The sequence below is a fragment of the Pelodiscus sinensis genome, chromosome 2 (genome assembly GCF_052426305.1).
Source record: "Pelodiscus sinensis isolate ZL-2025 chromosome 2, ASM5242630v1, whole genome shotgun sequence".
Classification (NCBI taxonomy): Eukaryota; Metazoa; Chordata; order Testudines; family Trionychidae; genus Pelodiscus; species Pelodiscus sinensis.
The window spans coordinates 264,568,832-264,594,099 of NC_143053.1; the positions used below are offsets into that span (position 1 = coordinate 264,568,832).

A 25,268-nucleotide genomic window follows, 5' to 3' on the forward strand; every position below is an offset into this window, starting at 1 on the left:
GGGGGATGGGTTATAACCTCTCCCCTGTGTGAGGGGGGCTGGGGGGGCACAGGGAGCACTGGGGTGTCTGAGGGGAGGTGGGGGATGGGTTATAACCTCTCCCCTGTGTGAGGGGGGCTGGGGGGGCACAGGGAGCACTGGGGTGTCCGAGGGGAGGTGGGGGATGGGTTATAACCTCTCCTCTGTGTAAGGGGGGCTGGGGGGCACAGGGAGCACTGGGGTGTCTGAGGGGAGGTGGGGGATGGGTTATAACCTCTCCCCTGTGTGAGGGGGGCTGGGGGGCACAGGGAGCACTGGGGTGTGTGAGGGGAGGTGGGGGATGGGTTATAACCTCTCCCCTGTGTGAGGGGGGCTGGGGGGCACAGGGAGCACTGGGGTGTGTGAGGGGAGGTGGGGGATGGGTTATAACCTCTCCCCTGTGTGAGGGGGGCTGGGGGGCACAGGGAGCACTGGGGTGTGTGAGGGGAGGTGGGGGATGGGTTATAACCTCTCCCCTGTGTGAGGGGGGCTGGGGGGGCACAGGGAGCACTGGGGTGTGTGAGGGGAGGTGGGGGATGGGTTATAACCTCTCCCCTGTGTAAGGGGGGCTGGGGGGCACAGGGAGCACTGGGGTGTCTGAGGGGAGGTGGGGGATGGGTTATAACCTCTCCTCTGTGTAAGGGGGGCTGGGGGGCACAGGGAGCACTGGGGTGTCTGAGGGGAGGTGGGGGATGGGTTATAACCTCTCCCCTGTGTAAGGGGGGCTGGGGGGCACAGGGAGCACTGGGGTGTCTGAGGGGAGGTGGGGGATGGGTTATAACCTCTCCCCTGTGTAAGGGGGGCTGGGGGGCACAGGGAGCACTGGGGTGTCTGAGGGGAGGTGGGGGATGTGTTATAACCGCTCCCCTGTGTGAGGGGGGCTGGGGGGCACAGGGCGCACTGGGGTGTGTGAGGGGAGATGGGGGATGGGTTATAACCTCTCCCCTGTGTGAGGGGGGCTGGGGGGCACAGGGAGCACTGGGGTGTCTGAGGGGAGGTGGGGGATGGGTTATAACCTCTCCCCTGTGTGAGGGGGGCTGGGGGGCACAGGGAGCACTGGGGTGTGTGAGGGGAGGTGGGGGATGGGTTATAACCTCTCCCCTGTGTGAGCGGGGCTGGGGGGCACAGGGAGCACTGGGGTGTGTGAGGGGAGATGGGGGATGGGTTATAACCTCTCCCCTGTGTGAGGGGGCTGGGGGGCACAGGGAGCACTGGGGTGTCCGAGGGGAGGTGGGGGGATGGGTTATAACCTCTCCCCTGTGTGAGGGGGCTGGGGGGCACAGGGAGCACTGGGGTGTCCGAGGGGAGGTGGGGGGATGGGTTATAACCTCTCCCCTGTGTGAGGGGGGCTGGGGGGCACAGGGAGCACTGGGGTGTGTGAGGGGAGATGGGGGATGGGTTATAACCTCTCCCCTGTGTGAGGGGGCTGGGGGGCACAGGGAGCACTGGGGTGTCCGAGGGGAGGTGGGGGGATGGGTTATAACCTCTCCCCTGTGTGAGGGGGCTGGGGGGCACAGGGAGCACTGGGGTGTCCGAGGGGAGGTGGGGGATGGGTTATAACCTCTCCCCTGTGTGAGGGGGGCTGGGGGGCACAGGGAGCACTGGGGTGTGTGAGGGGAGATGGGGGATGGGTTATCTCTCTGCTGTGTGAGGTGGGGGGCACAGGGTGCGGGGGCCCTGCCTGACTTGGGTACAATGGCTGGGGAGGGGCCCTGGCCGGGTCCCCCCTCCCGTGGGTCTGGGGTGGGCGTGGCCGTCGGCCCCCCTGTGTCCGACCGGTCGGCAGGCGGGGGGCAGAAGCCGGGGCCCCCGCTCCCAGGACAGGCCTTGCAGACCCTGGCCCACCCCTCCGCCTCCCCGCTGGCCCCAGCGCCGCGCGCTTGGCTCCCTGCTTTTAATAGAGAGCTGGGCAGGCTCGTTATGCAGATGAGGGTGTTATTTGCATAACGCTAATTAGGTAATTACAAATCATTTTGCTATGAGCTGAAGCGTGTGCTGTGACATAACGTGTGTTAGTCGTTCTGCTCGGCCCCGCCGCTCTCCCTCCCTCCGACCGCGGCGCGGGCTGCGGAGCCGGGACACGGGCTCCGGGCGCCCCCCGAGCCGTCCCGGCCGGTGCCGGGGAGACCCTCAGCCCAGCCCCCACGGAGAGCGGCCAGACCCAGACCAAAGGCCCGTCCCGCCCGTGTCCCCAGTGCCAGAGCCGGGCGTCGCCCACTGCCCGTGCGTGGCACACGGAGGCCCCTGGCTCGGCCGGCAGCCCCCTGGGCCAGCGCCGGGCCCGGCGGGAGCTGCGGCGCCGTGTCGCCGAGCGGGCTGCCCATCTCCCAGAGCCGCCGGCCCCGTCTCCCGCAGGCCCTGCCCGACCTGCCGTGGCCTGGCCCCAGTGTGCCGGGCGCTTGGCGTGGCTGCAGGGACAGCGCCCGGCTCAGCATGGCTGGGCTCAGGCCGCCCCCCTCCTACAGGTCTCCCCACGGTGCCCCTACCCTGGGGCGGGAGGCCGGACCCACTGCTCACCGGGGAGGGGCTCTGGCCAGGCTGGGCGGGGGGGGGGGCCGGCTCAAAGGACGTGGCCTTGGGAAGGGGCTGGGCCATGCACCTGCGGGGAGGGCAGCTTCCCTGTGCCGGGGCAGTGACCCCCCAGTGTTGGCACAGTGACCCCGCCCCCTCCATGCCGACACTGTGACCCCCCCATGCCAGTACAGTGACCACTCCCCCAGTGCCGTGGGTGACCCCGCCCCCCGCCATGAGTAGCCCCACCCCCAGTGCCGTGGGTGACCCCGCCCCCCGCCATGAGTAGCCCCGCCCCCCAGTGCCGTGGGTGACCCCGCCCCCCGCCATGAGTAGCCCCGCCCCCCAGTGCCGTGGGTGACCCCGCCCCCCGCCATGAGTAGCCCCGCCCCCCAGTGCTGTGGGTGACCCCGCCCCCGCCATGAGTAGCCCTGCCCCCCAGTGCCGTGGGTGACCCCGCCCCCCGCCATGAGTAGCCCCGCCCCCCAGTGCCGTGGGTGACCCCGCCCCTCTGTTTCAGAACAAGACGAGTCGTTTGAGTTCATGATCGTGTCGCTGACGGGCCAGACCTGGCTCTTCGAGGCCTCGGCGGCAGAGGAGCGGGAGCTGTGGGTCCAGGCCATCGAGAGCCAGATCCTGGCCAGCCTGCAGGGCTGCGAGAGCAGCAAGAACAAGGTGAGGGGCCCCCCAGGCCGGCCCCTAGGGCCCGTCCCCTGCTCCCCTCCCCTGCAGGCCGGCCCGGCCCCACCTGCCCCTCGGTTCCTGGTGGGTCCCCCGCGCTGCCCAGGCTGGTGCTGCCCCGCTGCCCCCACCCCTGCCCGGCTGGCATTACCTGCCCGTCCAGAACCCCGCCCTCAGCCCCCCCCTTGGCCCCTCCCTCCCCGCCCCTGCCCTCGGCCCCTCCCGCCCTTGCCACCCCGCCCTCGCTGCCCCGCCCTCGGCCCCCCCTCACCGCCCCTGCCCTCGGCCCCTCCCGCCCTTGCCTCGCCGCCCAACCCTCGGCCCCTCCCTCGCTGCCCCACCCTCGCCCCCCCCCCTCACCGCCCCTGCCCTCGGCCCCTCCCGCCCTTGCCTCGCCGCCCAGCCTTCGGCCCCTCCCTCGCTGCCCCGCCCTCGGCCCCTCCCTCGCTGCCCCGCCCTTGGCCCTGCCCTCGGCCCCTCCCGCCCTCGCCGCCCCGCCCTCGGCCCCTCCCTCGCCACCATCCTGCCCTCGGCCCCTCCCTTGCCACCACCCTGCCCTTGGCCCCCCTCACCGCCCCCGCCCTCGGCCCCTCTCTCACCGCCCCTGCCCTCTGTGCTCCTAACCCCCCCGCCCTCGCCCCCCTGCCCTCTGTGCTCCTAACCCCCCTCCCTCGCCCCCTGCCCTCTGTGCTCCTAACCCCCCCGCCCTCGCCACGCTGCCCTCTGTGCTCCTAACCCCCTCCCTCGCCCCCTGCCCTCTGTGCTCCTAACCCCCCCGCCCTCGCCACGCTGCCCTCTGTGCTCCTAACCCCCCGCCCTCGCCCCCCTGCCCTCTGTGCTCCTAACCCCCTCCCTCGCCCCCTGCCCTCTGTGCTCCTAACCCCCCCGCCCTCGCCGCCCTGCCCTCTGTGCTCCTAACCCCCTCCCTCGCCCCCTGCCCTCTGTTCTCCTAACCCCCCAGCCCTTGGCCCCCCAGCACCTCCTAACACGTTGGGCGCTCGCCTGCCTCTTTCAGACACGCTTGGGCAGCCAGAGCGACGCCCTGGCCCTGCAGACGGTCCGGACGACCCGTGGCAACAGCTTCTGCGTGGACTGTGACGCGCCCAGTGAGTGCCCGACGGGGCCCTCCCGCCCTGCCCAGACAGGGGGTCTGTGCCCCATGGGGCCCTCCCGCCCTGCCCAAACAGGGGTCTGTGCCCCACGGGGCCCTCCCGCCCTGCCCAAACAGGGGTCTGTGCCCCATGGGGCCCTCCCGCCCTGCCCAGAGTGGGGTTTGTGCCCCACGGGGCCCTCCCGCCCTGCCCAGACAGGGGTCTGTGCCCCACGGGGCCCTCCCGCCCTGCCCAAAGTGGGGTCTGTGCCCCTCGGGGCCCTCCCGCCCTGCCCAAACAGGGGTCTGTGCCCCTCGGGGCCCTCCCGCCCTGCCCAGACAGGGATCTGTGCCCCACGGGGCCCTCCCGCCCTGCCCAAAGTGGGGTCTGTGCCCCTCGGGGCCCTCCCACCCTGCCCAAACAGGGGTCTGTGCCCCACGGGGCCCTCCCGCCCTGCCCAAACAGGGGTCTGTGCCCCTCGGGGCCCTCCTGCCCTGCCCAAACAGGGGTCTGTGCCCCATGGGGCCCTCCCGCCCTGCCCAGACTGGGGTCTGTGCCCCACGGGGCCCTCCCGCCCTGCCCAGACAGGGGTCTGTGCCCCACGGGGCCCTCCCGCCCTGCCCAAACAGGGGTCTGTGCCCCTCGGGGCCCTCCTGCCCTGCCCAAACAGGGGTCTGTGCCCCATGGGGCCCTCCCGCCCTGCCCAGACTGGGGTCTGTGCCCCACGGGGCCCTCCTGCCCTGCCCAGACAGGGGTCTGTGCCCCACGGGGCCCTCCCGCCCTGCCCAGACTGGGGTCTGTGCCCCACGGGGCCCTCCTGCCCTGCCCAGACAGGGGTCTGTGCCCCACGGGGCCCTCCCGCCCTGCCCAGACTGGGGTCTGTGCCCCACGGGGCCCTCCTGCCCTGCCCAGACAGGGGTCTGTGCCCCACGGGGCCCTCCCGCCCTGCCCAGACAGGGGTCTGTGCCCCACGGGGCCCTCCCGCCCTGCCCAAACAGGGGTCTGTGCCCCTCGGGGCCCTCCTGCCCTGCCCAAACAGGGGTCTGTGCCCCATGGGGCCCTCCCGCCCTGCCCAGACTGGGGTCTGTGCCCCACGGGGCCCTCCTGCCCTGCCCAGACAGGGGTCTGTGCCCCACGGGGCCCTCCCGCCCTGCCCAGACTGGGGTCTGTGCCCCACGGGGCCCTCCTGCCCTGCCCAGACAGGGGTCTGTGCCCCACGGGGCCCTCCCGCCCTGCCCAGACAGGGATCTGTGCCCCTCGGGGCCCTCCCGCCCTGCCCAGAGTGGGGTCTGTGCCCCACGGGGCCCTCCTGCCCTGCCCAGAGTGGGGTTTGTGCCCCACGGGGCCCTCCCGCCCTGCCCAAACAGGGGTCTGTGCCCCACGGGGCCCTCCTGCCCTGCCCAGACTGGGGTCTGTGCCCCACGGGGCCCTCCTGCCCTGCCCAGAGTGGGGTTTGTGCCCCTCGGGGCCCTCCCGCCCTGCCCAAAGTGGGGTCTGTGCCCCACGGGGCCCTCCCGCCCTGCCCAGACAGGGGGTCTGTGCCCCACGGGGCCCTCCCGCCCTGCCCAGACTGGGGTCTGTGCCCCTCGGGGCCCTCCCGCCCTGCCCAGAGTGGGGTCTGTGCCCCACGGGGCCCTCCCGCCCTGCCCAAAGTGGGGTCTGTGCCCCACGGGGCCCTCCCGCCCTGCCCAGACTGGGGTCTGTGCCCCTCGGGGCCCTCCCGCCCTGCCCAGACTGGGGTCTGTGCCCCTCGGGGCCCTCCCGCCCTGCCCAGACTGGGGTCTGTGCCCCACGGGGCCCTCCCGCCCTGCCCAGACAGGGGTCTGTGCCCCGCCCTGCCCCAGGGCACTCATCCCCAGGGGTTTCACTGACCAAGGGAGGCAAAGCACGTGGGTCCCTGTGGGGCTGGTGACGGGGGGGACAAGCGGATCCCTGTGGGGCTGGGCGTGTGGGTCCCTGGGGCCTGTGCTACCCCCCCTCTTCCCTCTCCAGACCCCGACTGGGCGAGTCTGAACCTGGGCTCCCTGATGTGCATCGAGTGCTCCGGGATCCACCGTCACCTGGGCACCCACCTGTCCCGCGTGCGCTCCCTGGACCTGGACGACTGGCCGGGCGAGCTCCTGGCGCTCATGTCGGCCATGGGCAACGCGCTGGCCAACGCCGTGTGGGAAGGGGCGGTGCAGGGCTACCGCAAGCCGGGCCCCGAGAGCAGCAGGTGAGGTGCCGGCTGCGGCGCAGCGGGGGTTAACGGCGGCAGCTCGCCGGCCGGCCGGCGCTCCCAGGGGCGCGTGGCTTTCAGGCCTTGTCTGTGCGATCGGCGCGTGTCACTCACGCCGGCAGGGCCCATTCTGCGCCTTATCAGCGGCTGGCGCGGGGCAGAGGGCAGCGGCAGGGCGCATGCTCCGCGCGGGGTATTGATCGCCGCCCGCCAGATGCAGATGGATAGAATGGGAGCAGATAGCGGGCGCGCGGCGCGCATCGATCGGCAGGGGACGGCGGCTCGGCCTTTGTCTGCGCCAGCACCACGGCAGCCCCGATAACGGCCCCACGGCGCCGGGCTGCGCCGCGCAGCCGCTGACCTTTCCCTGCCGCCGGCCGAGCCCCGCCGTGGCCCGGCTCAGGGGACCGTGCCGCTTGAGTGGGGGGGGCAGGAGTGCTGGGGGGGGCCACGGGCACCAGAGCTGGGAGGAGGGTGCCCAGGACACGAGCGCCCAGGTGGGGGTGCACATGGAGTGTGAGTGTGAAGAGAGGACACGGGGCACGAGAGCTGGGAGGAGGGTGCACGGGGCACGAGCGCCCAGGTGGGGGTGCACATGGAGTGTGAGTGTGAAGAGAGGACACGGGGCACGAGAGCTGGGAGGAGGGTGCACGGGGCACGAGCGCCCAGGTGGGGGTGCACATGGAGTGTGAGTGTGAGGAGAGGGCACAGGGCACGAGAGCTGGGAGGAGGGTGCCCAGGACACGAGAGGTGTGAGGAGAGTGCACGGGGCACGAGAGGTGTGAGGAGAGTGCACGGGGCACGAGAGGTGTGAGGGGAGGGCACGGGGCACGAGAGGTGTGAGGGGAGGGCACGGGGCACGAGAGCTGGGAGGAGAGTGCACGGGGCACGAGAGCTGGGAGGAGAGTGCACGGGGCACGAGAGCCCAGGTGGGGGTGCCCATGGAGTGTGAGTGTGAGGAGAGGACACGGGGCACGAGAGGTGTGAGGAGAGTGCACGGGGCACGAGAGCTGGGAGGAGAGGGCACGGGGCACGAGAGCTGGGAGGAGAGGGCACGGGGCACGAGAGCTGGGAGGAGAGGGCACGGGGCACCAGAGCTGGGAGGAGAGTGCACGGGGCACGAGAGCTGGGAGGAGAGGGCACGGGGCACCAGAGCTGGGAGGAGAGGGCACGGGGCACGAGAGCTGGGAGGAGAGGGCACGGGGCACGAGAGCTGGGAGGAGAGGGCACGGGGCACCAGAGCTGGGAGGAGAGGGCACGGGGCACGAGAGCTGGGAGGAGAGGGCACGGGGCACGAGAGCTGGGAGGAGAGGGCACGGGGCACGAGAGCTGGGAGGAGAGGGCACGGGGCACGAGAGCTGGGAGGAGAGGGCACGGGGCACGAGAGCTGGGAGGAGAGGGCACGGGGCACGAGAGCTGGGAGGTGAGGGGCACAGAAGTGCACTGGGGCCCGGGGCACAATAACGGGCCCATTCTGCATCTGGCACTCGTGCCGGGTTGCGGGGCCCCGTGACGCGGGTGCCCCGACGAGGGGCCCTTGCTGCAGGGAGGAGAAGGAGCACTGGATCCGGGCCAAGTACGAGCAGAAGCTGTTCCTGGCCACGCTGCCGCACTCGGACGTGCCCCTGGGGCAGCAGCTGCTGCGCGCCGTGGTGGAGGACGACCTGCGCCTGGTGGTGACGCTGCTGGCCCACGGCACCAGGGAGGAGGTGAACGAGACCTACGGCGACGGGGACGGGCGCACGGCGCTGCACCTCTCCAGCGCCATGGCCAACGTGGTGCTCACGCAGCTGCTCATCTGGGTGAGGAGAGACCCCCGCCTGCCCCCGCCGGCCCCCGCCTGCCCCCGCCGGCCCCTCCCACCCCGCTGGCCCCCGCCGCCTGCCCCCGCCTCCAGCTCCTCCCACCCCGCCGGCCCGAGCCGCCTCCTCCCACCCCGCCAGCTCCTCCCACCCCGCCTGCCCCCGCCAGCCCCTCCCACCCTGCCGGCCCCCACCACCTGCCCCCGCCGGCCCCTCCCACCCCGCCAGCCCCCGCCGCCTGCCCCCGCCGCCGGCCCCTCCCACCCTCTGGCCCCCGCCGCCTCCTCCCACCCCGCCAGCTCCTCCCACCCCGCCGGCCCCCGCCGCCTGCCCCCACCGGCCCCTCCCACCCTGCCGGCCCCCACCGCCTGCCCCCGCCGCCGGCCCCTCCCACCCTCCGGCCCCCGCCGCCTCCTCCTACCCCACCAGCTCCTCCCACCCCGCCGACCTCCGCCAGCTCCTCCCACTCTGCCCCCGTCGCCCGCCCGCCGGCTCCTCCCACCCTGCTGACCCCCGCCAGCTCCTCCCACTCTGCCCCCGCCAACCCCCGCCGCCTCCTCCTACCCCGCCAGCTCCTCCCACCCCGCCGGCCCCCGCCGCCTCCTCCCACCCCGCCAGCTCCTCCCACCCCGCCGGCCCCCGCCGCCTCCTCCTACCCCGCCAGCTCCTCCCACCCCGCCGGCCCCCGCCGCCTCCTCCCATCCCGCCAGCTCCTCCCACCCTGCCGGCCCCCGCCGCCTCCTCCTACCCTGCCAGCTCCTCCCACCCCGCCAACCCCCGCCGCCTCCTCCTACCCCGCCAGCTCCTCCCACCCCGCCAGCCCCCGCCGCCTCCTCCCATCCCGCCAGCTCCTCCCACCCCGCCGGCCCCCGCCGCCTCCTCCTACCCCGCCAGCTCCTCCCACCCCGCCAACCCCCGCCGCCTCCTCCTACCCCGCCAGCTCCTCCCACCCCGCCAGCCCCCGCCGCCTCCTCCCATCCCGCCAGCTCCTCCCACCCCGCCAGCCCCCGCCGCCTCCTCCCATCCCGCCAGCTCCTCCCACCCCGCCGGCCCCCGCCGCCTCCTCCCATCCCGCCAGCTCCTCCCACCCCGCCAGCCCCCGCCGCCTCCTCCTACCCTGCCAGCTCCTCCCACCCCGCTGGCCCCCGCCGCCTCCTCCCATCCCGCCAGCTCCTCCCACCCCGCCAGCCCCCGCCGCCTCCTCCTACCCTGCCAGCTCCTCCCACCCCGCCGGCCCCCGCCGCCTCCTCCCACCCCGCCGGCTCCTCCTACCCCGCCCTTGCTGACTCCCGCCGGCTCCTCCCACTCTGCCCCCGTCGACTCCCGCCGGCTCCTCCCACCCGGCCCCTGCCACTCCCTCTCTAGCTTCTCCCACCCCGCCCCCGCGGAACCCCCCGCCGCCCCCTCCCAACCCGCCCTTGCTGACTCCCAGCCAGCTCCTCCCACCCCCACTGATTCCGGCCGGCTCCTCCCACCCTGCCCCCACCGACTCCTGCTGGCCCCCACCGCCTCCCCTCAGCCCGCACCCACCGATTCCCAGCCCTCCGCTTACTCCCTGCCAGCTCCTTTCACCCTGCCTCCGCTGACCCCCGGCCCTCTGCCGAACCCTCGCCAGCTCCTCTCACCCCTCCCCCGCCGACCCCCACTAGACCCCCTCCGACTCCTCTCACCCCTCCCCCGCCGACTCCCCCGGCCCTCCTCTGACCCCCTGTCTGCTCCTCTCACCCCTCCCCTGCCGACCCCCACTAACCCCCCTCCGACTCCTCTCACCCCTCCCCCGCCGACCCCCACTAGCCCCCCTCTGACTCCTCTCACCCCTCCCCCGCCGACTCCCCCGGCCCTCCTCTGACCCCCCGCCTGCTCCTCTCACCCCTCCCCCGGCAACTCCCCCGGCCCTCCTCTGACCCCCCGCCAGCTCCTCTCACCCCTCCCCTGCCGACCCCCACTAACCGCCCTCCGACTCCTCTCACCCCTCCCCCGCTGACCCCCACTAGCCCCCCTCTGACTCCTCTCACCCCTCCCCCGGCGACTCCCCCGGCCCTCCTCTGACCCCCCGCCAGCTCCTCTCACCCCTCCCCCGCCGACTCCCCCGGCCCTCCTCTGACCCCCTGTCTGCTCCTCTCACCCCTCCCCTGCCGACCCCCACTAAACCCCCTCCGACTCCTCTCACCCCTCCCCCGCCGACCCCCACTAGCCCCCCTCTGACTCCTCTCACCCCTCCCCCGCCGACTCCCCCGGCCCTCCTCTGACCCCCCGCCTGCTCCTCTCACCCCTCCCCCGGCGACTCCCCCGGCCCTCCTCTGACCCCCCGCCAGCTCCTCTCACCCCTCCCCTGCCGACCCCCACTAACTGCCCTCCGACTCCTCTCACCCCTCCCCCGCTGACCCCCACTAGCCCCCCTCTGACTCCCTGTGATGGGCCAGACCGGGCCTGGGCACAGCTGAGGGCATCTGCTCTGGGCGAATTGCTCAGACTCGGGGCTCCTTACAGCCCCCGACTGGAGACCTTCCGAAAGAGGCCACAAACCAGTCCCACAGGGCGCTCCAGTGGCCTGCCTGGCCAGCCAGAAGCCTCACGAGCAAAACCCCTCGGACACCCCAGCTCTCCCTGTGCCCCGATCAGCCCCGGGCCTAGCACAGGGGAGGGGTTTTACAACCTGATCTCACCTCCCCCCAACGGGTCCTCCGGTCCCACGAAACCAGCCACAGATCCCCGGTCAATGTACACTCTGGATCGTACCCACAGACCACGCTGGGCCGATCCTTCAGCATCTACCATCTAAAGGTTTGTTACTAAAGAAAGAAAAGCCTGAGAGTGAGGTTGTTAAAGTATCACACGTCACATGCACCGAATCTCCCAGTTCTCGGTGCAGGCTCTAGCAGAGATGTCACAGCCGCTGGCTTAAGAGACCTTGGTCACATCCCATGGCAGGACGGGTCCACGGTTCTTCCCGGCTCCTTGTTCCCTGCAAGGCTGCCTCTGGGATCAGGAAGGAGCAAAACTGAAGAGAAGCTGGAGGGCCACAGGCACTTACACACCTCTCCTGGCATCTTGGCTGCAGCAGGTCACCTGGCCAGCACCCCCAACGCAAAATTGCGGCAGGAAGTGATGCCAGTAACATCACTGAGGGCATCACAGGCCTCCCCCTGCTTTGGCTCTGTGCCAGTCCGGGTTCTAACCCAACGTTAGAAACCACAGGACTCAACTGGACAAGCGTATGAAAACCAATTGTGTCTAAAATGGGCTCCATCGCTGCAGATGTGTCATAAAGACAACAACGTCCTTGCCTGGTTTTATAAACCCAAGGGAACGTCTGGTAAGACCCACAGCCAACTGGATCTGCTTTTGCAGCATGATCCCCATGCGTGTCGGGTGATCTTGCCCAGAGCTAAGGGACAGAATAGATTTAGACAGGCCAGCTCTAGCAAGTCTCCGAACTCCAGTGCACATTGTGTTAATGTCAGTATTCTCATCCTCCACAGTGTAGGCATCTTGGCCCTTAGCTATGAAAACAAAATGGTGGCGTGCCTCAGTTTCCCTTTCCACACAACACCTTCTGGCTGGAACCTTCTTTGTCCTGTAAGAAGTTCCAAGATCGGTTACAGGCCTTAACCAGGATATGTCAGTATCCCAAGGTCCTTTAACATACAGTCCATCTTGGCAGGTTATAGGATCATGCACATCATACCTCTTTACAATTCTCAGCATTGGTCACCAGAGTTACCGTGAGTAACGGACAATGCCGTCTCCCGTGTACATTGACGGTACTTTCTGTTACGCCACATCTTTGGCTCCACACCGTTGTAGTTTTGACCCTTCAGGTGTAAACTGCAAGTCTCCTTTGCCAAAACAAGTTCGGCCCCTCCCCCTTGTCCTGTGGGCTCAAACCCTGGCTGGGTGTGTCTCCCTGGCTCACAATGGCCCTGGGACCCTCTCTCCCCCCCACTCAGTGGGGTAACAACGATTAGCTGTCCGGACTCCCTTCTGAACCTCTGCTTCCAGCTTCAATCTCTGCCTGCACATGGAACCAGCTGCCAACTTCCCATATCGATGACAAGTGTCCTCAGTGTCCAGAGACGGGCTTGACCACTCAGCCGCTCCGCTCTGCTCACGTAGCCACACAGTCCTTCCTGTGACCCTGAGACACACCGTCCACCCTCCTCATCCACCGGGCTTGACCACTCAGCCGCTCCGCTCTGCTCACGTAGCCACACAGTCCCTCCTGTGACCCTGAGACACACGCCGTCCACTCTCCTCATCCACCGGGCTTGACTACTCAGCCGCTCCGCTCTGCTCACGTAGCCACACAGTCCTTCCTGTGACCCTGAGACACACGCCGTCCACTCTCCTCATCCACCGGGCTTGACCACTCAGCCGCTATGCTCTGCTCACGTAGCCACACAGTCCCTCCTGTGACCCTGAGACACACGCCGTCCACTCTCCTCATCCACCGGGCTTGACCACTCAGCCGCTATGCTCTGCTCACGTAGCCACACAGTCCATCCTGTGACCCTGAGACACACGCCGTCCACCCTCCTCATCCACCGGGCTTGACCACTCAGCCGCTCCGCTCTGCTCACGTAGCCACACAGTCCTTCCTGTGACCCTGAGACACACGCCGTCCACCCTCCTCATCCACCGGGCTTGACCACTCAGCCGCTCCGCTCTGCTCACGTAGCCACACAGTCCTTCCTGTGACCCTGAGACACACGCCGTCCACTCTCCTCATCCACCGGGCTTGACCACTCAGCCGCTATGCTCTGCTCACGTAGCCACACAGTCCATCCTGTGACCCTGAGACACACGCCGTCCACCCTCCTCATCCACCGGGCTTGACCACTCAGCCGCTATGCTCTGCTCACGTAGCCACACAGTCCTTCCTGTGACCCTGAGACACACGCCGTCCACTCTCCTCATCCACCGGGCTTGACCACTCAGCCGCTATGCTCTGCTCACGTAGCCACACAGTCCCTCCTGTGACCCTGAGACACACGCCGTCCACCCTCCTCATCCACCGGGCTTGACCACTCAGCCGCTCCGCTCTGCTCACGTAGCCACACAGTCCTTCCTGTGACCCTGAGACACACGCCGTCCACCCTCCTCATCCACCGGGCTTGACCACTCAGCCGCTCCGCTCTGCTCACGTAGCCACACAGTCCCTCCTGTGACCCTGAGACACACGCCGTCCACCCTCCTCATCCACCGGGCTTGACCACTCAGCCGCTCCGCTCTGCTCACGTAGCCACACAGTCCCTCCTGTGACCCTGAGACACACGCCGTCCACCCTCCTCATCCACCGGGCTTGACCACTCAGCCGCTCCGCACTGCTCACGTAGCCACACAGTCCCTCCTGTGACCCTGAGACACGCCGTCCACCCTCCTCATCCACCGGGCTTGACCACTCAGCCGCTCCGCTCTGCTCACGTAGCCACACAGTCCCTCCTGTGACCCTGAGACACACGCCGTCCACCCTCCTCATCCACCGGGCTTGACCACTCAGCCGCTCCGCTCTGCTCACGTAGCCACACAGTCCTTCCTATGACCCTGAGACACACGCCGTCCACCCTCCTCATCCACCGGGCTTGACCACTCAGCCGCTCCGCTCTGCTCACGTAGCCACACAGTCCCTCCTGTGACCCTGAGACACACGCCGTCCACCCTCCTCATCCACCGGGCTTGACCACTCAGCCGCTCCGCTCTGCTCACGTAGCCACACAGTCCCTCCTGTGACCCTGAGACACACGCCGTCCACCCTCCTCATCCACCGGGCTTGACCACTCAGCCGCTCCGCTCTGCTCACGTAGCCACACAGTCCCTCCTGTGACCCTGAGACACACGCCGTCCACCCTCCTCATCCACCGGGCTTGACCACTCAGCCGCTCCGCTCTGCTCACGTAGCCACACAGTCCCTCCTGTGACCCTGAGACACACGCAGTCCACCCTCCTCATCCACCGGGCTTGACCACTCAGCCGCTCCGCTCTGCTCACGTAGCCACACAGTCCCTCCTGTGACCCTGAGACACACGCCGTCCACCCTCCTCATCCACCGGGCTTGACCACTCAGCCGCTCCGCTCTGCTCACGTAGCCACACAGTCCCTCCTGTGACCCTGAGACACACGCCGTCCACCCTCCTCATCCACCGGGCTTGACCACTCAGCCGCTCCGCTCTGCTCACGTAGCCACACAGTCCTTCCTGTGACCCTGAGACACACGCCGTCCACCCTCCTCATCCACCGGGCTTGACCACTCAGCCGCTCCGCTCTGCTCACGTAGCCACACAGTCCCTCCTGTGACCCTGAGACACACGCCGTCCACTCTCCTCATCCACCGGGCTTGACCACTCAGCCGCTCCGCTCTGCTCACGTAGCCACACAGTCCCTCCTGTGACCCTGAGACACACGCCGTCCACCCTCCTCATCCACCGGGCTTGACCACTCAGCCGCTCCGCTCTGCTCACGTAGCCACACAGTCCCTCCTGTGACCCTGAGACACACGCCGTCCACCCTCTTCATCCACCGGGCTTGACCACTCAGCCGCTCCGCTCTGCTCACGTAGCCACACAGTCCCTCCTGTGACCCTGAGACACACGCCGTCCACCCTCCTCATCCACCGGGCTTGACCACTCAGCCGCTCCGCTCTGCTCATGTAGCCACACAGTCCCTCCTGTGACCCTGAGACACACGCCGTCCACCCTCCTCATCCACCGGGCTTGACCACTCAGCCGCTCCGCTCTGCTCACGTAGCCACACAGTCCCTCCTGTGACCCTGAGACACACGCCGTCCACCCTCTTCATCCACCGGGCTTGACCACTCAGCCGCTCCGCTCTGCTCACGTAGCCACACAGTCCCTCCTGTGACCCTGAGACACACGCCGTCCACCCTCCTCATCCACCGGGCTTGACCACTCAGCCGCTCCGCTCTGCTCACGTAGCCACACAGTCCCTCCTGTGACCCTGAGACACACGCCGTCCACCCTCCTCATCCACCGGGCTTGACCACTCAGCCGCTCCGCTCTGCTCACGTAGCCACACAGTCCTTCCTGTGACCCTGAGACACACGCCGTCCACCCTCCTCATCCACCGGGCTTGACCACTCAGCCGCTCCGCTCTGCTCACGTAGCCACACAGTCCTTCCTGTGACCCTGAGACACACGCCGTCCACCCTCCTCATCCACCGGGCTTGACCACTCAGCCGCTCCGCTCTGCTCACGTAGCCACACAGTCCTTCCTATGACCCTGAGACACACGCCGTCCACCCTCCTCATCCACCGGGCTTGACCACTCAGCCGCTCCGCTCTGCTCACGTAGCCACACAGTCCTTCCTGTGACCCTGAGACACACGCCGTCCACCCTCCTCATCCACCGGGCTTGACCACTCAGCCGCTCCGCTCTGCTCACGTAGCCACACAGTCCCTCCTGTGACCCTGAGACACACACCGTCCACCCTCCTCATCCACCGGGCTTGACCACTCAGCCGCTCCGCTCTGCTCACGTAGCCACACAGTCCTTCCTGTGACCCTGAGACACACGCCGTCCACCCTCCTCATCCACCGGGCTTGACCACTCAGCCGCTCCGCTCTGCTCATGTAGCCACACAGTCCCTCCTGTGAACCTGACACACGCCGTCCACCCTCCTCATCCACCGGGCTTGACCACTCAGCCGCTCCGCTCTGCTCACGTAGCCACACAGTCCCTCCTGTGACCCTGAGACACACGCCGTCCACCCTCCTCATCCACCGGGCTTGACCACTCAGCCGCTCCGCTCTGCTCATGTAGCCACACAGTCCCTCCTGTGAACCTGACACACGCCGTCCACCCTCCTCATCCACCGGGCTTGACCACTCAGCCGCTCCGCTCTGCTCACGTAGCCACACAGTCCCTCCTGTGACCCTGAGACACACGCCGTCCACCCTGCTCATCCACCGGGCTTGACCACTCAGCCGCTCCGCTCTGCTCACGTAGCCACACAGTCCTTCCTGTGACCCTGAGACACACGCCGTCCACCCTCCTCATCCACCGGGCTTGACCACTCAGCCGCTCCGCTCTGCTCACGTAGCCACACAGTCCTTCCTGTGACCCTGAGACACACGCCGTCCACCCTCCTCATCCACCGGGCTTGACCACTCAGCCGCTCCGCTCTGCTCACGTAGCCACACAGTCCCTCCTGTGACCCTGAGACACACGCCGTCCACCCTCCTCATCCACCGGGCTTGACCACTCAGCCGCTCCGCTCTGCTCACGTAGCCACACAGTCCTTCCTGTGACCCTGAGACACACGCCGTCCACCCTCCTCATCCACCGGGCTTGACCACTCAGCCGCTCCGCTCTGCTCACGTAGCCACACAGTCCTTCCTGTGACCCTGAGACACACGCCGTCCACCCTCCTCATCCACCGGGCTTGACCACTCAGCCGCTCCGCTCTGCTCACGTAGCCACACAGTCCCTCCTGTGACCCTGAGACACACGCCGTCCACCCTCCTCATCCACCGGGCTTGACCACTCAGCCGCTCCGCTCTGCTCACGTAGCCACACAGTGCCTCCTGTGACCCTGAGACACACGCCGTCCACCCTCCTCATCCACCGGGCTTGACCACTCAGCCGCTCCGCTCTGCTCACGTAGCCACACAGTCCCTCCTGTGACCCTGAGACACACGCCGTCCACCCTCCTCATCCACCGGGCTTGACCACTCAGCCGCTCCGCTCTGCTCACGTAGCCACACAGTCCTTCCTGTGACCCTGAGACACACGCCGTCCACCCTCCTCATCCACCGGGCTTGACCACTCAGCCGCTCCGCTCTGCTCATGTAGCCACACAGTCCTTCCTGTGACCCTGAGACACACGCCGTCCACCCTCCTCATCCACCGGGCTTGACCACTCAGCCGCTCCGCTCTGCTCATGTAGCCACACAGTCCCTCCTGTGACCCTGAGACACACGCCGTCCACCCTCCTCATCCACCGGGCTTGACCACTCAGCCGCTCCGCTCTGCTCACGTAGCCACACAGTCCTTCCTGTGACCCTGAGACACACGCCGTCCACCCTCCTCATCCACCGGGCTTGACCACTCAGCCGCTCTGCTCTGCTCACGTAGCCACACAGTGCCTCCTGTGACCCTGAGACACACGCCGTCCACCCTCCTCATCCACCGGGCTTGACCACTCAGCCGCTCCGCTCTGCTCACGTAGCCACACAGTCCCTCCTGTGACCCTGAGACACACGCCGTCCACCCTCCTCATCCACCGGGCTTGACCACTCAGCCGCTCCGCTCTGCTCACGTAGCCACACAGTCCCTCCTGTGACCCTGAGACACACACCGTCCACCCTCCTCATCCACCGGGCTTGACCACTCAGCCGCTCCGCTCTGCTCACGTAGCCACACAGTCCTTCCTGTGACCCTGAGACACACGCCGTCCACCCTCCTCATCCACCGGGCTTGACCACTCAGCCGCTCCGCTCTGCTCATGTAGCCACACAGTCCTTCCTGTGACCCTGAGACACACGCCGTCCACCCTCCTCATCCACCGGGCTCGACCACTCAGCCGCTCCGCTCTGCTCATGTAGCCACACAGTCCCTCCTGTGACCCTGAGACACACGCCGTCCACCCTCCTCATCCACCGGGCTTGACCACTCAGCCGCTCTGCTCTGCTCACGTAGCCACACAGTCCTTCCTGTGACCCTGAGACACACGCCGTCCACCCTCCTCATCCACCGGGCTTGACCACTCAGCCGCTCCGCTCTGCTCACGTAGCCACACAGTGCCTCCTGTGACCCTGAGACACACGCCGTCCACCCTCCTCATCCACCGGGCTTGACCACTCAGCCGCTCCGCTCTGCTCACGTAGCCACACAGTCCCTCCTGTGACCCTGAGACACACGCCGTCCACCCTCCTCATCCACCGGGCTTGACCACTCAGCCGCTCCGCTCTGCTCACGTAGCCACACAGTCCCTCCTGTGACCCTGAGACACACGCCGTCCACCCTCCTCATCCACCGGGCTTGACCACTCAGCCGCTCTGCTCTGCTCACGTAGCCACACAGTCCCTCCTGTGACCCTGAGACACACGCCGTCCACCCTCCTCATCCACCGGGCTTGACCACTCAGCCGCTCCGCTCTGCTCACGTAGCCACACAGTCCTTCCTGTGACCCTGAGACACACGCCGTCCACCCTCCTCATCCACCGGGCTTGACCACTCAGCCGCTCCGCTCTGCTCATGTAGCCACACAGTCCTTCCTGTGACCCTGAGACACACGCCGTCCACCCTCCTCATCCACCGGGCTTGACCACTCAGCCGCTCCGCTCTGCTCATGTAGCCACACAGTCCCTCCTGTGACCCTGAGACACACGCCGTCCACCCTCCTCATCCACCGGGCTTGACCACTCAGCCGCTCCGCTCTGCTCACGTAGCCACACAGTCCTTCCTGTGACCCTGAGACACACGCCGTCCACCCTCCTCATCCACCGGGCTTGACCACTCAGCCGCTCCGCTCTGCTCACGTAGCCACACAGTGCCTCCTGTGACCCTGAGACACACGCCGTCCACCCTCCTCATCCACCGGGCTTGACCACTCAGCCGCTCCGCTCTGCTCACGTAGCCACACAGTCCCTCCTGTGACCCTGAGACACACGCCGTCCACCCTCCTCATCCACCGGGCTTGACCACTCAGCCGCTCCGCTCTGCTCACGTAGCCACACAGTCCCTCCTGTGACCCTGAGACACACGCCGTCCACCCTCCTCATCCACCGGGCTTGACCACTCAGCCGCTCCGCTCTGCTCATGTAGCCACACAGTCCCTCCTGTGACCCTGAGACACACGCCGTCCACCCTCCTCATCCACCGGGCTTGACCACTCAGCCGCTCCGCTCTGCTCATGTAGCCACACAGTCCCTCCTGTGAACCTGACACACGCCGTCCACCCTCCTCATCCACCGGGCTTGACCACTCAGCCGCTCCACTCTGCTCACGTAGCCACACAGTCCCTCCTGTGACCCTGAGACACACGCCGTCCACCCTCCTCATCCACCGGGCTTGACCACTCAGCCGCTCCGCTCTGCTCACGTAGCCACACAGTCCTTCCTGTGACCCTGAGACACACGCCGTCCACTCTCCTCATCCACCGGGCTTGACCACTCAGCCGCTCCGCTCTGCTCATGTAGCCACACAGTCCCTCCTGTGACCCTGAGACACACGCCGTCCACCCTCCTCATCCACCGGGCTTGACCACTCAGCCGCTCCGCTCTGCTCACGTAGCCACACAGTCCTTCCTGTGACCCTGAGACACACGCCTTTCACCCTCCTCATCCACCGGGCTTGACCACTCAGCCGCTCCGCTCTGCTCATGTAGCCACACAGTCCTTCCTGTGACCCTGAGACACACGCCGTCCACCCTCCTCATCCACCGGGCTTGACCACTCAGCCGCTCCGCTCTGCTCACGTAGCCACACAGTCCCTCCTGTGAACCTGAGACACACGCCGTCCACCCTCCTCATCCACCGGGCTTGACCACTCAGCCGCTCCGCTCTGCTCACGTAGCCACACAGTCCCTCCTGTGACCCTGAGACACACGCCGTCCACCCTCCTCATCCACCGGGCTTGACCACTCATCCGCTCCGCTCTGCTCACATAGCCACACAGTCCCTCCTGTGACCCTGAGACACACGCCGTCCACCCTCCTCATCCACCGGGCTTGACCACTCAGCCGCTCCGCTCTGCTTACGTAGCCACACAGTCCTTCCTGTGACCCTGAGACACACGCCTTCCACCCTCCTCATCCACCGGGCTTGACCACTCAGCCGCTCCGCTCTGCTCACGTAGCCACACAGTCCCTCCTGTGACCCTGAGACACACGCCGTCCACCCTCCTCATCCACCGGGCTTGACCACTCAGCCGCTCCGCTCTGCTCATGTAGCCACACAGTCCTTCCTGTGACCCTGAGACACACGCCGTCCACCCTCCTCATCCACCGGGCTTGACCACTCAGCCGCTCCGCTCTGCTCATGTAGCCACACAGTCCCTCCTGTGACCCTGAGACACACGCCGTCCACCCTCCTCATCCACCGGGCTTGACCACTCAGCCGCTCCGCTCTGCTCACGTAGCCACACAGTCCTTCCTGTGACCCTGAGACACACGCCGTCCACCCTCCTCATCCACCGGGCTTGACCACTCAGCCGCTCCGCTCTGCTCACGTAGCCACACAGTGCCTCCTGTGACCCTGAGACACACGCCGTCCACCCTCCTCATCCACCGGGCTTGACCACTCAGCCGCTCCGCTCTGCTCACGTAGCCACACAGTCCCTCCTGTGACCCTGAGACACACGCCGTCCACCCTCCTCATCCACCGGGCTTGACCACTCAGCCGCTCCGCTCTGCTCACGTAGCCACACAGTCCCTCCTGTGACCCTGAGACACACGCCGTCCACCCTCCTCATCCACCGGGCTTGACCACTCAGCCGCTCTGCTCTGCTCATGTAGCCACACAGTCCCTCCTGTGACCCTGAGACACACGCCGTCCACCCTCCTCATCCACCGGGCTTGACCACTCAGCCGCTCCGCTCTGCTCACGTAGCCACACAGTCCTTCCTGTGACCCTGAGACACACGCCGTCCACCCTCCTCATCCACCGGGCTTGACCACTCAGCCGCTCCGCTCTGCTCATGTAGCCACACAGTCCTTCCTGTGACCCTGAGACACACGCCGTCCACCCTCCTCATCCACCGGGCTTGACCACTCAGCCGCTCCGCTCTGCTCATGTAGCCACACAGTCCCTCCTGTGACCCTGAGACACACGCCGTCCACCCTCCTCATCCACCGGGCTTGACCACTCAGCCGCTCCGCTCTGCTCACGTAGCCACACAGTCCTTCCTGTGACCCTGAGACACACGCCGTCCACCCTCCTCATCCACCGGGCTTGACCACTCAGCCGCTCCGCTCTGCTCACGTAGCCACACAGTGCCTCCTGTGACCCTGAGACACACGCCGTCCACCCTCCTCATCCACCGGGCTTGACCACTCAGCCGCTCCGCTCTGCTCACGTAGCCACACAGTCCCTCCTGTGACCCTGAGACACACGCCGTCCACCCTCCTCATCCACCGGGCTTGACCACTCAGCCGCTCCGCTCTGCTCACGTAGCCACACAGTCCCTCCTGTGACCCTGAGACACACGCCGTCCACCCTCCTCATCCACCGGGCTTGACCACTCAGCCGCTCCGCTCTGCTCATGTAGCCACACAGTCCCTCCTGTGACCCTGAGACACACGCCGTCCACCCTCCTCATCCACCGGGCTTGACCACTCAGCCGCTCCGCTCTGCTCATGTAGCCACACAGTCCCTCCTGTGAACCTGACACACGCCGTCCACCCTCCTCATCCACCGGGCTTGACCACTCAGCCGCTCCACTCTGCTCACGTAGCCACACAGTCCCTCCTGTGACCCTGAGACACACGCCGTCCACCCTCCTCATCCACCGGGCTTGACCACTCAGCCGCTCCGCTCTGCTCACGTAGCCACACAGTCCTTCCTGTGACCCTGAGACACACGCCGTCCACTCTCCTCATCCACCGGGCTTGACCACTCAGCCGCTCCGCTCTGCTCATGTAGCCACACAGTCCCTCCTGTGACCCTGAGACACACGCCGTCCACCCTCCTCATCCACCGGGCTTGACCACTCAGCCGCTCCGCTCTGCTCACGTAGCCACACAGTCCTTCCTGTGACCCTGAGACACACGCCTTTCACCCTCCTCATCCACCGGGCTTGACCACTCAGCCGCTCCGCTCTGCTCATGTAGCCACACAGTCCTTCCTGTGACCCTGAGACACACGCCGTCCACCCTCCTCATCCACCGGGCTTGACCACTCAGCCGCTCCGCTCTGCTCACGTAGCCACACAGTCCCTCCTGTGAACCTGAGACACACGCCGTCCACCCTCCTCATCCACCGGGCTTGACCACTCAGCCGCTCCGCTCTGCTCACGTAGCCACACAGTCCCTCCTGTGACCCTGAGACACACGCCGTCCACCCTCCTCATCCACCGGGCTTGACCACTCATCCGCTCCGCTCTGCTCACATAGCCACACAGTCCCTCCTGTGACCCTGAGACACACGCCGTCCACCCTCCTCATCCACCGGGCTTGACCACTCAGCCGCTCCGCTCTGCTTACGTAGCCACACAGTCCTTCCTGTGACCCTGAGACACGCCTTCCACCCTCCTCATCCACCGGGCTTGACCACTCAGCCGCTCCGCTCTGCTCACGTAGCCACACAGTCCCTCCTGTGACCCTGAGACACACGCCGTCCACCCTCCTCATCCACCGGGCTTGACCACTCAGCCGCTCCGCTCTGCTCATGTAGCCACACAGTCCTTCCTGTGACCCTGAGACACACGCCGTCCACCCTCCTCATCCACCGGGCTTGACCACTCAGCCGCTCCGCTCTGCTCATGTAGCCACACAGTCCCTCCTGTGACCCTGAGACACACGCCGTCCACCCTCCTCATCCACCGGGCTTGACCACTCAGCCGCTCCGCTCTGCTCACGTAGCCACACAGTCCTTCCTGTGACCCTGAGACACACGCCGTCCACCCTCCTCATCCACCGGGCTTGACCACTCAGCCACTCCGCTCTGCTCATGTAGCCACACAGTCCCTCCTGTGACCCTGAGACACACGCCGTCCACCCTCCTCATCCACCGGGCTTGACCACTCAGCCGCTCCGCTCTGCTCACGTAGCCACACAGTCCCTCCTGTGACCCTGAGACACACGCCGTCCACCCTCCTCATCCACCGGGCTTGACCACTCAGCCGCTCCGCTCTGCTCACGTAGCCACACAGTCCCTCCTGTGACCCTGAGACACACGCCGTCCACCCTCCTCATCCACCGGGCTTGACCACTCAGCCGCTCTGCTCTGCTCACGTAACCACACAGTCCCTCCTGTGACCCTGAGACACACGCCGTCCACCCTCCTCATCCACCGGGCTTGACCACTCAGCTGCTCCGCTCTGCTCACGTAGCCACACAGTCCCTCCTGTGACCCTGAGACACACGCCGTCCACCCTCCTCATCCACCGGGCTTGACCACTCAGCCGCTCCGCTCTGCTCATGTAGCCACACAGTCCCTCCTGTGAACCTGACACACGCCGTCCACCCTCCTCATCCACCGGGCTTGACCACTCAGCCGCTCCGCTCTGCTCACGTAGCCACACAGTCCCTCCTGTGACCCTGAGACACACGCCGTCCACCCTCCTCATCCACCGGGCTTGACCACTCAGCCGCTCCGCTCTGCTCACGTAGCCACACAGTCCTTCCTGTGACCCTGAGACACACGCCGTCCACCCTCCTCATCCACCGGGCTTGACCACTCAGCTGCTCCGCTCTGCTCACGTAGCCACACAGTCCCTCCTGTGACCCTGAGACACACGCCGTCCACCCTCCTCATCCACCGGGCTTGACCACTCAGCCACTCCGCTCTGCTCATGTAGCCACACAGTCCCTCCTGTGACCCTGAGACACACGCCGTCCACCCTCCTCATCCACCGGGAGCACTCCTGTCCCTACCACACTGGCTTCCCAGCAAGCTGGTCAGACAGTCACTTGCGTATCAGGCTGCTCCAACTTGCCTCATCCGAAACAATCCTCAGTCTCTTGGAAGCCTTTCCACCACCACCCACATTGGATCTTTCGGAATCCAAGTCAGTGGAGTCCCTGCTGGCAGACACACTCTGTCGGTCCAGCACTGAACCTGCTTGGGAAAAGCACTGCCAGGACTCTTCCCTATGAACTTCCTTACACAACAGTTCAGAGCATCGCTCTGCCGAACCACCATCCACTCCGGAACTCCATGTACTCCCTGATCACCTCCGGCCCCTCGGCTGGGCTCCTGCACAACCCCCCTCCGGCGCACAGACTCAGCAGAGGGAAGGTCAGAGACACCTCCCTTCCCTTTGGAACCCTCCGGCCTGGCGCCCTCGCGGCTCTGTCCCAGCGCACACAAGGGCAGGCGTCATCCTCTCTCCCCCTGAACCGTCTGGTCTCTGGGGTCCTGCAAGACACTGACCGGATCTCCCCAAGTCACAGCCTCCTCCTCCCCAGCAGACACAAACCTTGGGCCACCCCCTTCCTGGGCCTCAGCTGCGGGACAACAGCCCCGCTCTCAGCCATCACCGGCTGTGGGACACAGGAAGAAACTCCCCACACAGACAGGACTAGAGGCCGTCCCTCCTTTGCCCCAGTGCCTCTGGCTAGCAACTGAGACAGCTTCCTTCACTGGCCCCTGCTTCCAGCAGCCACGCTGCCAGCTTGCGCGCACTGCTTCACACAAAGCGCTTGCAGCTTGTGCAGGTTCAGACTCACAAGCGTCACCAGCCAATGGTCCCCCTCTGTCTTGTTGCACAGTGCGGGATCTACCCAGGCCGTCCCCTGCAGCCTGCTCCAGAGGAGCATCGTCCTGACCCTGGGGTCCCCCCGGCCTGCTTCTGACTCCAGCCTCACCTCTGAGGCATCAGACAGACCCCAGAACCCTCACTCCCCGGCTCACTGCCCCCTGCCCAGACACGGCCGTCTGCCTCAGCCTACACCCCTTCCGTGGTGTGGATACCACGTTAACCTGGCGAGGCCCATCCCCCATGTTATTCCCCACCGAGACCTCAGCCGGGATCGAGTCCCGGACAGCCGCCAACACTCCCCTAAAGCCCCCACTCAAGATGGACTTAGCCACGGGCAGGCTCACCAAGTGCTCACACACTCCCCGGGCAACACGTCCTCCGGTTTCACCAGGTGCCCCTTAGCGATCGCGATATCGGAGCCCCTACGCCCAACCCCAGTGACCTTCGCCGCCCCCATACTCGGTTCGCTGCCCTTCCACGCCTCCGTCCTGCCATACCGGGCGCGCTCGCTGCCCTCCCCCCCCACTACAGCTAACTGGGTAACATGAGCCACTGCAGGCCTGGCTGGGG

General features: G+C 67.2%; 1 protein-coding gene across 1 annotated transcript in view; it reads left to right on the top strand.

Annotated features, from left to right (window-relative positions):
• AGAP3 (ArfGAP with GTPase domain, ankyrin repeat and PH domain 3) overlaps window positions 1-25,268 on the top strand; it is a 237,354-nt gene that overhangs the window by 205,372 nt on the left and 6,714 nt on the right. The window contains exons 14-17 of the mRNA XM_089776874.1: window positions 3,050-3,204; window positions 4,226-4,316; window positions 6,294-6,516; window positions 8,066-8,321. Of these exons, the coding sequence (XP_089633000.1) occupies window positions 3,050-3,204; window positions 4,226-4,316; window positions 6,294-6,516; window positions 8,066-8,321 (725 nt within the window). The remainder of the gene's footprint in view (window positions 1-3,049; window positions 3,205-4,225; window positions 4,317-6,293; window positions 6,517-8,065; window positions 8,322-25,268) is intronic.